General features: G+C 40.3%; 1 protein-coding gene across 2 annotated transcripts; it reads left to right on the forward strand.

Annotated features, from left to right (window-relative positions):
• The first annotated feature begins 1,650 nt into the window (after positions 1–1,650).
• Positions 1,651–12,401, forward strand: LOC105024144 (cytochrome P450 2M1-like). Of its 2 annotated transcripts, none has more exons than XM_029114677.2 (9): positions 1,651–1,943; positions 5,092–5,254; positions 5,552–5,701; positions 9,431–9,591; positions 9,757–9,933; positions 10,067–10,208; positions 10,349–10,533; positions 10,668–10,809; positions 11,463–12,401. In XM_029114677.2, exons 1-9 carry the CDS (start codon positions 1,755–1,757, stop codon positions 11,651–11,653), a joined length of 1,500 nt encoding a protein of 499 aa, XP_028970510.2. In that variant the 5' UTR covers positions 1,651–1,754; the 3' UTR covers positions 11,654–12,401. The 2 variants fall into 2 exon arrangements, with proteins under 2 accessions (XP_028970510.2, XP_028970520.2); XM_029114687.2 differs by having other exon boundaries at positions 1,654–1,781; positions 11,463–12,399.
• The last annotated feature ends 1,080 nt before the right edge of the window (positions 12,402–13,481 follow it).

Raw genomic sequence — 13,481 nt, forward strand, 5'->3', positions numbered from 1 at the left:
AATGTTTTTCCCTTTCTTGTATGATATAGGATTTCAGCTGTTCAACAGTTCGGGGTCTCTTTTGTCATATTTGTTGTTTCATAATGTGCCAAATGTTTTCAATGGGTGACAGGTCTGGACTGCAGGCAGGCCGGCTTTGCACCCAGACACTTTTAGTATGAAGCCATGTTGTTGTAATACTTGCATAATGTTATTTGGCATTGTCTTGCTATAAGCAAGGCCTTCCATTAAAAAAGGTTTGTCTGGAAAGCAGAACATATGGCTCCAAAACCATTACATATTGTTCAGCATCAATGGTGCCTTCACAGATGTGTGAGTCACCCATGCCATGTGCACTAATGCACCCCCATACCATCACGGATGCTGGCTTTTGATCTGTACTCTGATAAGAAGGTGAATGGTCCCTCTCCTCTATAGTCTGGAGGACATGGCATTCATGATTCCCAGACAACAAGACCGTTTTCCACTTGGTCTCAGTCCGTCTTAAATTAGCTTGGGCCCCAAAAAGCTGGCAGTATTTTTGGATCTTGTTTATAAATGGATTCTTCTTTGCATGGTAGAGTTTTAACTTGCAATTGTGGATGCAGCGACATACTATGTTTACAGGCAATGATTTTCTGAAGTGTTTCTGGGCCCATGCAATGATGTCCACTACAGAATTGTGCCTGTTTTTAATCTAGTACGGGTTTTCGGCCTTGTCCCTTGCATACAAAGATTTCTCCAGATTCTCTGAATCTTTTAATTGATTTATGTCCCGAAGATGATGACATCCCCAAACTCTTTGCAATTTTACGTTGAGAAACATTATTCATAAATTGTTGCACTATTTGCCTGTGCAATCCTTCACCCCACCCATCCTCAATTCTGACAGACCCTTCCATTCTAAACAATAAAATGTCTCAGTTTCAACATTTGTTATTTTGTCTTTGTACTGTTTTCTATTGAATATATGGTTTAAATCATTTCATTCTGTTTTTATTTATATTTTACACAACGTTCCAATGTTCTTGGAAAAGGGTTCTGTAAAGGGTACTATACCCAGGACAAAGGCACCGTTCAGGGGGAATAGCAAACGACAGAATAGCAAAGAAAACACAAAATAGGATCAAATGTAATACATCATATTTACATTAAATTCATCATGATAAAGAATGTTGTTCCTCTAACACTTGCGTTTTCATCAGTCATCATATTTTTGTAATGTATCTCTTTTTAATCTCTGGGAAAGGCCCCTTAGGACCTTTCCTGCTCGGGCGCTTGGGCTACTCCCCCAGTGAATTACTGCTAAATTAACAAACAAGATTCTGGGCCCCCTCAAAGGGGTATAGCGACAGAATAAGCAGGCATTACAAAATCTAAAACAACACATTTCCAGGATATATGAAATAATGTAATACATCATGATCATATCAAATTAAATTGTGACAATGAACATTGTTTCTTTAATGTTTGCATTTTAAAAATGTCCATACAATTGTGTATTTAAAAAAAAAGATTTCTCCAAGAATAGGAGGCACCGTATGGGGCCCCTAGGTGCGATCTGCGAAAAGGAAATCGCAGGTGAGAATGGATTTCGAAGGAGGTGCCACAACAAAGATAACAAAAACATTTTACACACGAAAACACAACTATAAGCTGTGCTAAAGGACATACCCTACGCACATATGCAAACTACCTGCCTTACTACACATTTTTAAAAGCTTTGAGCACATTCACAACGGATCAATATAATACTTTTTCCGTGATTATTGAGGATGGAAGATTTACTTCATATTTTGCAGGTGAACTTTGCAACTATTATAATGGTTGTGGTCGTTGCTATGCTGCTTTGGATGAATAGAGGGAAGCAAATCTCACGTTTACCACCGGGTCCTAAACCGATTCCTCTGCTCGGTAACTTATTACAAATGGATTTGAAAGCGCCATACAAGTTCTACATGGAGGTTAGTCACTTGGCGCTAATCGTTGAGCTAAAATCTTAGATTAAATGTTATTATGTTTTCAGCGTTGGATATTGGAGCAACGATGGCAGTGTGCATTTTCTCTCATGAATGCTTGTAGGCCATACAGTTGTAAAAAAACTGGACGTTAAAATATATCTAACTAAATATTCCTCAACCTTTGCCAAGTGGTGGATTAAGAGAAATATATTTCCAATACAGCCTTATTCATCGATACCCAAAAAAGTATTCTAATGTGAAGTCTACATACGAACGGAACTTAGAAAGGCCGTTCCACAGAAAACGTGCGATTTATTAGCTTATATAGCTTTATATGTACACCGGTGGGAGATTGCTATTGATTTGTTTGACTAATACCAATTGCTAAAATCAATCCAACAAGCTTGTTGGAATCAAACCAATTGCTATCTAAATCTCAAAACGCCGCTAATTAACCTCATATGGTCAAAATCAAAATGTTAAATCCTGTCGGGAATAGCCTTTACAATACCATTAAATGTTGCAAAAAATGTGGAAATACGCGCAGGTGCTATATTGTGTCAGTGCGTGTTTGTGTCGCTCGGTCAGTTGTGGCTTGACCAGTAAAAATAAAAAACAATGACAATTACCCTATGTGTCTTTGGAAAACCTACTCTGGTCTTCTTTAAATGACTCTAACAAACAGTAGGCCTACACCATCCATCACCAACAATAAGTGTAGCCTACATTAATTCCATCATTGATTAGATGTGCGTTTTGCTTTGTCATCAAATATAATTTGTGGAAAATTTGTGTGAAACTCGCTTCTGTTCACATATAGACTAGTATATTTGATTGGTGCTTAGATTTGAGGGGTTGTCTACTCCAGAAAGGTGTAGTAACCGAGAGCTCAGGCCAATTAGAACTTGAGCAACCTCTGAGTTTGGGCTCCAGAATGAGGGCATGAAGTGTAGCCCTCTGATCAAAAACCATACTGTAGAAATGGCAGCTCTCCCAATAAGGAATAGAGTCCTGTTCACCTCTATAATACAAGGAACAGGAGCCCCACTGCTGCTATTAAGACGTACCCCAAAAGGGAGACGACTTCCATGGGTTTCTGCTAGGCCAAGGCCTAGTCTTCCACACAAAGATTGAGACTAGTAGCATTGCTCAGCTGACATTCCATTCATTACTGCCCCTGAACACAGATAGAGACATCATGAGTTACTGACAAGTATTTTAGTATATGTAATGTTTCAAGCATACAGAGTACAAATATCTTCTAACAGAATAATGAATAAATAAGGATATAATAATAAATACATTTTCTACATGTGACTCCCCTTTGGCAGTTCCCCTCCGTGCGTATGCTCAGCAGTACTGTTTTGTCAAATATATTTGGTCAGTTCTCACAGCCGTAGATAAGCTAGATGACTTGGTTGGAATTGTGCGAGAGGGACTGTAAAGGCCTTTTCACACTGCATTGTTCTAAGACCTGGGCTATCTTAGCCCCAGGCTAAGTCTGGCCCTGGGTTAGCTTAGCCTGTGTTCACGCAATAATTTGTTAACCCTGGTCTAAGGTTTAACCCTAGGCTAAGGATTCACATTTGTATTCCTAAGCCCTGGGCTAATGGACAAATATGACCCAATACCATTTTACATTCTGTGATAAGGTACACATGTTACGTTCTCTCTGGCATGCAAATAATGTTAGGGTACATCACTGACACACGATCAATGTAACGCTGCCAGGATTCAATTAACAACATCATGAGATTGGTTGATCAGGACGCCCACCCTGTCAGGATTTGCTTTGACAACTTTGTTAACATTAAGCAAAGAAAGAGAAAAACGTTAGTCAACCTTCATCCTTTCGACATATTTGCTAGATTTCATACAAAGCAAGCTGCAATAACTACTTTGCTGAGATTTAGCAGATATAATGAAACAACAACAGTTTGCTGAGTGAAAGGGCCGAAACAGAAATTTTTGGCAGAGCAAATTTGGGCCCTCCAGTGCAGGACCAGCTAGCCCTAGGCTAAAGCTAATGCTAGCCCACTTTTACATATTCAAGTTTGAACACTTGCTTAGCCCTGGGCTTAGGAGGCTCTTAGCCCTAGGCTAATGTGCAGTGTGAACACGCCTTAAGTAGACCTCCTTGGTTCAAACTGAGTGGGGGGTTTGGTTTAGCCAAAGATTCTGGTGCCCTTTATGGTGCCTCGGCTGGGGCCTCTGGTTGACACCCGTCTTCTGGGGGGCACTGGGTGAGACCCGGGTGCTGGGGGGCCCTAGGTGTGACCCAGGTGCTGGGGGGCCCTAGGTGTGACCCAGGTGCTGGGGGGCTCTGGGTGAGACCTGGCTGCTGGGGGGCTCTGGGTGAGACCCAGGTGCTGGGGGGCTTTGGGTGTGACCCAGGTACTGGGGGGCTCTGGGTGAGACCCGGGTGCTGGCACTCTCCCTGGCCCATCAGTTGCCAGTGTTCCAGGGTTCTGATCGTCTGTCGGGCAACAGTGGAGTCTGAAAAGACGATTAGGGGAATGCTGCCTGGACCAACACTTGGCCTCCTCCCCTTCCTGGTGCGGGCAGCTGGGTAAGGAGATGTTCTCAAATGATTCCTATGGATTGTCCCCTCCTGTCCTTCAGGCTTAATGCAGTACAGCGGGCCGTCTGGGGATAAGGGGGAAACCATGTCAAAATGTTCTAGTGTCCTAGACCTTGGAGCCAACGTATTAAGTTTTGGTTGACCCTTCGCTCCTCGTGCAGCAGGATCCTCTCCCAGACTCTTTACCCAGTCGTTTTCAGTTAGACCAGCACGGTCGACCCCTCCGATTCTTCATTCATCACCATCATGACGGTCTTATCTTGAAATCTCTTGTATACGGCGTCTGCGTTCCGGTAGCTAGATCTTGGGGCGGGACTTAATGTCCAACCCTGCCACCCAAAATGTTTTGTTGGGACCCAAAGATATGTAATTATTTGTTAATTTCATAGTAGATGCACTAACATGGTAGAGTTGCCTGTTAAGAAACATAGTATGAATTCAAAATAGAAAAACACTGAAATCAAACATTATTCTATATTTATTCTCACTGTTCACAGATTTGTGATTATGCACGTTAGATTAATGAGATCTGAGGCATCATGATGCTGTCTTTTGCTATTCTCTCCTCAGCTCAGTAAGAAGTATGGGTCAGTTTTTACCGTATGGCTGGGCTCCACACCTGTAGTAGTGCTCTCTGGATATCAGGCTATCAAGGAAGCTTTTGTCAACCAGGGAGAAGAGTTCAGTGGCAGAGCCAACTACCCTCTCATCATGACCATCACTCAGGGATATGGTGGGTAAAATCAGGAGAACATTTTACTGATTTACATACACATGCACATTTTCCCATGGAATGGAGATTCATTTAAATAAACTTTATCTAAATTATGCAGATTTCACTATTGGATGATGAGAAGGTGGCTGTTTTAAACCACATTTCCTGCAATTCTACACATTTAGCCAAATGGTGGAGGGATATGTTAGTCCTTTTTTGGGTTAAATCTTTTTATTGTTATCTAATGAGATCCTGTTAGGTTATATTATGCTGTTCCTAAACTATTTCTGTGTGGTTCTGTCCTCTTCATTGTAGGAGTGTTGGTGAGTAGTGGGAAAAGATGGAAAGATCTTCGCAGGATATCCTTGATGACTCTGAAAAACTTTGGGATGGGGCGCAGGACAATTGAACAGCGGATCCAAGAAGAGGCTAAGTTTCTGATTAAAGCCATTCATGAATATAGAGGTTGGTGGTCTTTCTTTGTGATTGTTTTAGGGCAATCACTGGATACATTCCAAATGAGCAGTGGGAGCAAACAGTGGGAGCAAACAGATATACAAGTAACTTCATACTGAAATATTCCATGTTTTCAAAATGCTTTCTAATTATCTTTATTATTGTTGTTACATACATTTATCTTTAACAAAATATTCAATACAAAGATCCCAAGTGAACAATTACCTCAACATTTGTTATCATTATGACAACTGCTTGCAGTAAAGCTTGTAAAATGGATTAGTAAATAGTTTATTATTATTGTATTATAATAATAATGTATTATTTATACTCTACAAATGTGTGTGTATACACTACTGTTCAAAGGTTTGGGGTCACTTAGAAATGTCCTTATTTTCCATGAGAACATACATGAAATTAGTTTGAATAGGAAATATAGTAATTGACAAGATTAGAAAATACTTTTAATTGAAGTACTTGACATTAGAGATTATCTCGTTGCAATCCGTGTGCATGGAGACCAGGTCCTGGGTGTCAGTGTCCAGCACCAACTACCTGCAGACATGTGGACAGGATGAGGAATCACACAGGAGACATTTAAGTGTCTCTTTATTTCTTTGATACTACATAGTCAAATTCCATATGGGAGGACTTCATCCTGTCTGAACAATATGGAAGACATGTTACAGTGATGTTGTCCAATAAGAGACAAGCCAACATCTTGAGGATGTTCAGTACCTTCCTGTCATGGTCCCTACTGCCAGAACACATCCACTGGGATGGAACCCTGCGGAGCACCCCCGTCCTGGGGATACAGGGAAACCAGAGGGTTAACAAGGATGCAACGCACCACTCTGGTTTGAGGTTTAATTCACTGGACCAGCGACGTGTTTAGTTCATTGAAGGAGATGAAATTGATTTGGCATTTGAGTTTGAGTGGCAGGAAGGAGAACTGAATCAAATGCTATTCAATGTGAAGGATGAAATATAAAAGTTTTGGTTTTCCTTGAATGGTCATTATTAATATACAACTCTATTACCAAAAAACACTGCATAAAATGTAAATAGAAAGAGAATGCAATGATGCAATTGCAGTGGTGCAAATCATTAAAACCTTATATTCAATAGAAAAAAGTACAAAGTCAGCATATCAAATGTTGAAACTGAGATGTTCTTGTTTATTGAGAAATATATGCCCACATTGAAATTTATTTCAGCAACACGTTTCAAAAAAGTTGGGACAGGCAACAACAGACTGGAAAAGTTGTGTAATACTTAAAAACTAAACCTTGTGGGTCATGTCACAACTAATTATGTTAACTGGCAACAGGTCAGTAACATGATTTGATATTAAAAGAGTATCCCAGAGAGGATGAGTCTTTCAGAAGTAGAGATGGGGAGGGGTTCACCACATGTACAAGACTGTGCAGGCAAATAGTGCAACAATTTAAGAATAAAGTTTCTCAGTGTAAAATTGCAAAGAGTTTGGGTATCTCATTATCTATGTACATAATATCATTAAACGATTCAGAGATTCCAGAAAAATCTCAGAACGCAAAGGACAAGGCTGAAAACAAATATTGGATGGCTGTGATCTTTAAGGGCTCAGGTGGCACTGCATTAAAAATAGACACGATTCTGTAGTGGACATCACTGCATGGGCCCAGGAATACTTCCGAAAACCATTGTCTGCAAGAAAAACTATACTATGCAAAGAAGAAACCATATACACTCAACTAATGGATTATTAGGAACACCTGTTCAATTTCTCATTAATGCAATTATCTAATCAACCAATCACATGGCAGTTGCTTCAATGCATTTAGGGGTGTGGTCCTGGTCAAGACAATCTCCTGAACTCCAAACTGAATGTCAGAATGGGAAAGAAAGGTGATTTAAGCAATTTTGGGCGTGGCATGGTTGTTGGTGCCAGACGGGCCGGTCTGAGTATTTCACAATCTGCTCAGTTACTGGGATTTTCACGCACAACCATTTCTAGGGTATACAAAGAATGGTGTGAAAAGGGAAAAACATCCAGTATGCGGCAGTCCTGTGGGCGAAAATGCCTTGTTGATGCTAGAGGTCAGAGGAGAATGGGCCAACTGATTCAAGCTGATAGAAGAGCAACTTTGACTGAAATAACCACTCGTTACAACCGAGGTATGCAGCAAAGCATTTGTGAAGCCACAACACGCACAACCTTGAGGCGGATGGGCTACAACAGCAGAAGACCCCACCGGGTACCACTCATCTCCACTACAAATAGGAAAAAGATGCTACAATTTGCACGAGCTCACCAAAATTAGACAGTTGAAGACTGGAAGAATGTTGCCTGGTCTGATGAGTCTTGATTTCTGTTGAGACATTCAGATGGTAGTGTCAGAATTTGGCGTAAACAGAATGAGAACATGGATCCATCATGCCTTGTTACCACTGTGCAGGCTGGTGGTGGTGGTGTAGTGGTGTGGGGGATGTTTTCTTGGCACACTTTAGGCCTCTTAGTGCAAATTGGGCATCGTGTAAATGCCACGGCCTACCTGAGCATTGTTTCTGACCATGTCCATCCCTTTATGACCACCATGTACCCATCCTCTGATGGCTACTTCCAGCAGGATAATGCACCATGTCACAAAGCTCAAATCATTTCAAATTGGTTTCTTGAACATGACAATAAGTTCACTGTACTGAAATGGCCCCCACAGTCACCAGATCTCAACCCAATAGAGCATCTTTGGGATGTGGTGGAACGGAAACTTCGTGCCCTGGATGTGCATCCCACAAATCTCCATCAACTGCAAGATGCTATCCTATCAATATGGGCCAACATTTCTAAAGAATACTTTCAGCACCTTTTTGAATCAATGCCATGTAGAATTAAGGCAGTTCTGAAGGCGAAAGGGGGTCAAACACAGTATTAGTATGGTGTTCCTAATAATCCTTTAGGTGAGTGTATAAACAAGATCCAGAAATGCCGCTGCCTTCTCTGGGCCCAAGCTCATTTAAGATGGACTGAGGCAAAGTGGAAAACTGTCCTGTGGTCTAACAAATCAAGATTTGAAATTCTACCTACTGACTAAAGAGGAGAGGAACCATTCGGCTTATTCGTGCACAGTATGGCATGGTGGTGCATTAGTGCACATGACATGGCTGACATGCACATATGTGGAAGCCCCATTAATGCTGAACAATATATTCAGGTTTTGGAGTGACATATGCTGCCATCCAGACATCTTTTTCAGTGAAGGCCTTACTTAATTCAGCAAGACAATGCTCTGCACGTATTACAACAGCATGGCTCCATCGTAAAAGAGTATTACATTGAAAACATTTAGCCTATTGTGAAACGAAAAATATGACAAAGGAGAACCCCTAACTGTTGAGCAGCTGAAATCCTATATCCAGCTAAAAATGGGAAAACATTTCACTTTCAAATCTATCGCAATTGGTCTCCTCAGTTCAGTTTACAGAGTATTGTTAAAAGAGGTGATGAAACCCAATGTTAAACATGCCCCTGTCCTGACTTATTTTGAAATGTGTGGCTGTCTTTGTACTATTCTCTATTGAATATAGTGTATAAATGATCTGCACTTCATTGCATTCTGTTTGTATTAGCAGTTTAAGCAGCGTCCCAACTTTTTTGGAAACAGGGTTGTAGTATCCTCTTGACAGGATAAAAATATTGATGACCAATCATGAATTTGAAAGTATGTGTGTGCTTACCTTTCTTCTGTTATCCAGATTCAGTTGTCAATCCCAAGAAAATGATTTGCAATTCTATCGGCAATGTGATCAGTTCCATAGTCTTTGGACACCGGTTTGAATATAACAATCCAATGTTTCAACTCATCCAAAAGGCTGTTGATGACTACTTCAGTGTTCTCAGCAGTCCTATAGGAGCGGTAGAGTAACTTTTCAAATCATCCTGTCTCAGAAAATTCCTTTGCTCTCAGTTACCTATTGTACCAAACTGATGCACTATCATGCTCATTTTACAAAAATGACTGTGGATTGAGGAGATTGTCTTCAGAAACAAAACATTCTCTTTTTTCTTCCCTTTCCTCCAGATGTTTAACATGTTCCCTCGAATTGTTTGGTGCTTTCCAGGCAAACATCATAGAATGTTTGCCACCATAAACCAGGCCAAAGATTACATGCGGGCGCAGGCAGAACTTCGTCTTAAGAACCTGGACACCTCTGACCCTCAGGACTTACTCGAAGCATTCCTAATTAAAATGCTTGAGGTAGAAAAGTTTTTTTATCAAGAGTGAATAGACAAGCAAGAGAGGTGCTGTGTTTGTGTTTAGCCACTGGGTGTCACTTTGTACTTGCAGAATGGTGAATTAAAGAAGTGTATTTTCTATTATCTTCTATTAGGAGAAAGATGATCCCAACACTGAGTTCTGCTATGACAACATGGTGATGACTGCATGGAACCTGTTTAGTGCTGGAACAGAAACAACATCTTCCACCTTAAGACAGTCCTTTCTGATGATGATGAAGTACCCTTCTATTCAAGGTACCCATCTATTCAAGTTTACATTGGTCACATGCAAGTCTCCTAGACTATTAAACATGAAGTAGTTACTACTGATAACATCTACAAAAATGTGTAAATTATATCAGTGTAAAATAAAGTGTAATGTTAATCTTTCTCAGGGAAAGTTCAGAAGGAGATAGACGATGTGATTGGCTCAAGAGTTCCAACGGTTGATGACAGAGTGAAAATGCCCTACACGGATGCAGTCCTCCATGAGGTCCAGAGATTCATGGACCTCGCCCCCACCTCTGTCCCCCACAAAGTAATCAGAGACACAGAGTTTCACAACTACCTCATCCCAGAGGTGATGTCAATTACTTTAATTTTGGAATTCTAAACAGTTCACAATACCTGGTCAAAAAGCCTATTTAAGAAAGACTAATCAACATGCCTTTCTCATAGCAAGGTAGTAATTGTGTTTTTATACTATTCTTCCAGGGTACCATGGTCTTGCCTCTGTTGTCCTCTGTGCTGTGTGATCCTGAACTGTTTAAGAACCCAGATGAGTTTGACCCAGAGAACTTCCTGGATGAAAACGGACGCTTTAAGAAAAATGATGGATTCCTCGCTTTTGGATTGGGTATGATTATCTAAATGCCTTTTTGTATTCCCCCAGGTTCTGTTGCTAAAATACCTTAATCTTTAGGATCAGCTCCAACTTAGGTAGACTGTTAAACTACAGTGGCTGAGGCAATAGAAGACGATGAGAGCATTGGGGAAAATTTTGAAGTGATACTTCATTTAGGCTGTTTGACTCTATTTGGAAGCTGATTTGAATTATTTTGGGTTCTGATGAGTTCCTATGTATACTTGATGGGTACCTGTTTTGGTTACTTGTGTGTTCTTTTGGGTGATTTGGAGTGTAGTAGACTTGTAGTGACTAGTGTAGTGACTAGTTCTGTTCAACAGCCACTTTCCGTTTGTGTTATTTATTCTTTCACACTCAAAAGTACAACCAGGAAAGCCAGCAGAAAAAATCGAATGAAGCTTTGGGGTGAGGCGGTGGTAAAGTACTAATGTGGAGTGAAGAAAACTAAGAATTGGTGATGTTGAAGTAGAAACAGGTAGAATAACGAGGAGTGGCTTGAATCAAGGAAGGCAAGCCATCTACACGTTGACCTTCACATCAGGTACTTTTGTATTCATTCGGGTACTGTTCGGGTACTAAAAACTGTTTAGTTTGTGTTCACATCCCTAATGATTACTGACATCAACCTTTCTCTTTTTCTTCAGGGAAGAGGGCGTGTCTGGGAGAGGCTCTGGCCAGAATGGAGCTGTTTCTCTTCTTCACCTCCCTGCTGCAGTGCTTCACCTTCAGTGGGACCCAACCCCCAGAGGAGATCAATATCAACCCAGAGTGTGCCAGTTTTGGTCGCATGCCACGTTCCTATGATTGCTACATCAAAGTCAGGACCGTGGAGTGACCACTTTCCTGTCTGGAGCAGTATCTGGCTGAATGTTAGCTGCATTTTCCTTTTACATCTTTTCATTGTAGACGACTCTGGAGGTTGTTTAGGGAATTGTATCTTACCATAATCTACAGTTACAATTTCTAAGGTATGGTTTTATACTTCTAGGTTAATTTGCATTAACCTACACATTTCACCCATTTGTAAGAATGATTATCAAATGGAAAACGTAAAATATGGTGGACCAATTATAATATATATTTCTAAAGCAATGTTAAATAAAACATTGTCTGTGTGATCCTGACATCCACCTATATTCATAGGTAAAACATAATCCAACTAGATTCATAATCGATACACTGCTTGGACGTTTATACATAAATCTATTCACGCAAGCTAAGATTAATCAGAATCAACCAAAAGTCAAAGGAAGTGATGGAGCCCAGAAAGTAGGTCTATAACTTCTTTAATTATTTAGCAACGTTCAAGCTCTGCTAAGTCATCTCTCCAAACAATAGCTTTCATATTGTTATCCACCATGCCTCGAATGCATAACTTTTTGTAAGCAGCCAGGTAGGTTGAAATACATCTGTTAAAATGACTTGCTGTCTGAGCGTTCGGCTATAAATGCACCCACTACAGGCTGGTTAAAATCAATGTTATGGTACAAATGCTTCTCACTACACCACCAACATACATAATCACATGTTTGTCTTTTTGCCGGACCGCGTAAGCCCAATTTGGATATTTTTACTTAGGGGTGTACTCACTTTTTGTTGCCAGCGGTTTAGACATTAATGGCTGTGTGTTGTGTTATTTTGAGGGGACAGCAAACTTATACTTTTATAAAAGCTGTACACTCACTACTTGACATTGTAGCAAAGTGTCATTTCTTCAGTGTTGTCACATGAAAAGATATAATCAAATATTTGCAAAAATGTGAGGGGTGTGTGATGGCAATTTTATTGATCAGAACTCTTTAAGAAGGAAGTATAGAGACGAAATACTCTTGGCACAATTTCACATGTTTATTAAATCATTTGCAAATGAGAGAGGGTGAGGGTGGTCCGAGGGGACGATCCTTTGAACCTGAGCCAAAAGGACTACAACACATAGATCAATACACTCCACACAAACTTTCCCATACTTCTTACTGAGCTGAGGAGAGAATAGCAAAATACAGCATCATGATGCATGAGATCCCAGATTTAAATGTACCCTGTCTGACAGTGCTGGGACTTGTTGACCTTGTTTGGATAAAATGGAAAGACATTTTATAATTTTCTCAATTTAGCAGAACGTACTCATTAAAATGATTTGCGTTCAACGATGAGCAAAGACAGAATGGAAAATTTGGCCATGCTCTGTACTCAAAATCAACTTGCCAGAAAACTGGTCTAAAGATGAATGTTGGTCTTAAATGTTTCAAAAGGAATGATGCTAAATATCTAAGATATGTATCAGTCCATAAATTGCTTGAAGTAATTGTAGGACTGTCTATACATATACAGTCAGACAGTCCTACAACTCTCTCACTCAAGGAGAGCAGGATCTAGCTAGGCATGACTGCAGTATCAGAGGGTTATATTACTCTAATAAGTTATGACATTCCTATTCTATTTACATTTTACACTCTGATTCTGAAAGATTTTGCAAATAAAACTTGCACACTTAAAGCTATGGAAAGTAAATTCACAGACCTTCATGTACAACTTGTATGGGGCTTTCACATCCATTTGTAACAAGTTACCGAACAGAGGAATCGGAGCTGGACCCGGTGGCCAATATGAGTGGCTTTGTCCCCTTCGATTCTTCCAAAGTAAAATAACTGTAACTAAGCCTA

The sequence above is a fragment of the Esox lucius genome, chromosome 1 (genome assembly GCF_011004845.1).
Source record: "Esox lucius isolate fEsoLuc1 chromosome 1, fEsoLuc1.pri, whole genome shotgun sequence".
In the NCBI taxonomy this organism is placed as follows: Eukaryota; Metazoa; Chordata; class Actinopteri; order Esociformes; family Esocidae; genus Esox; species Esox lucius.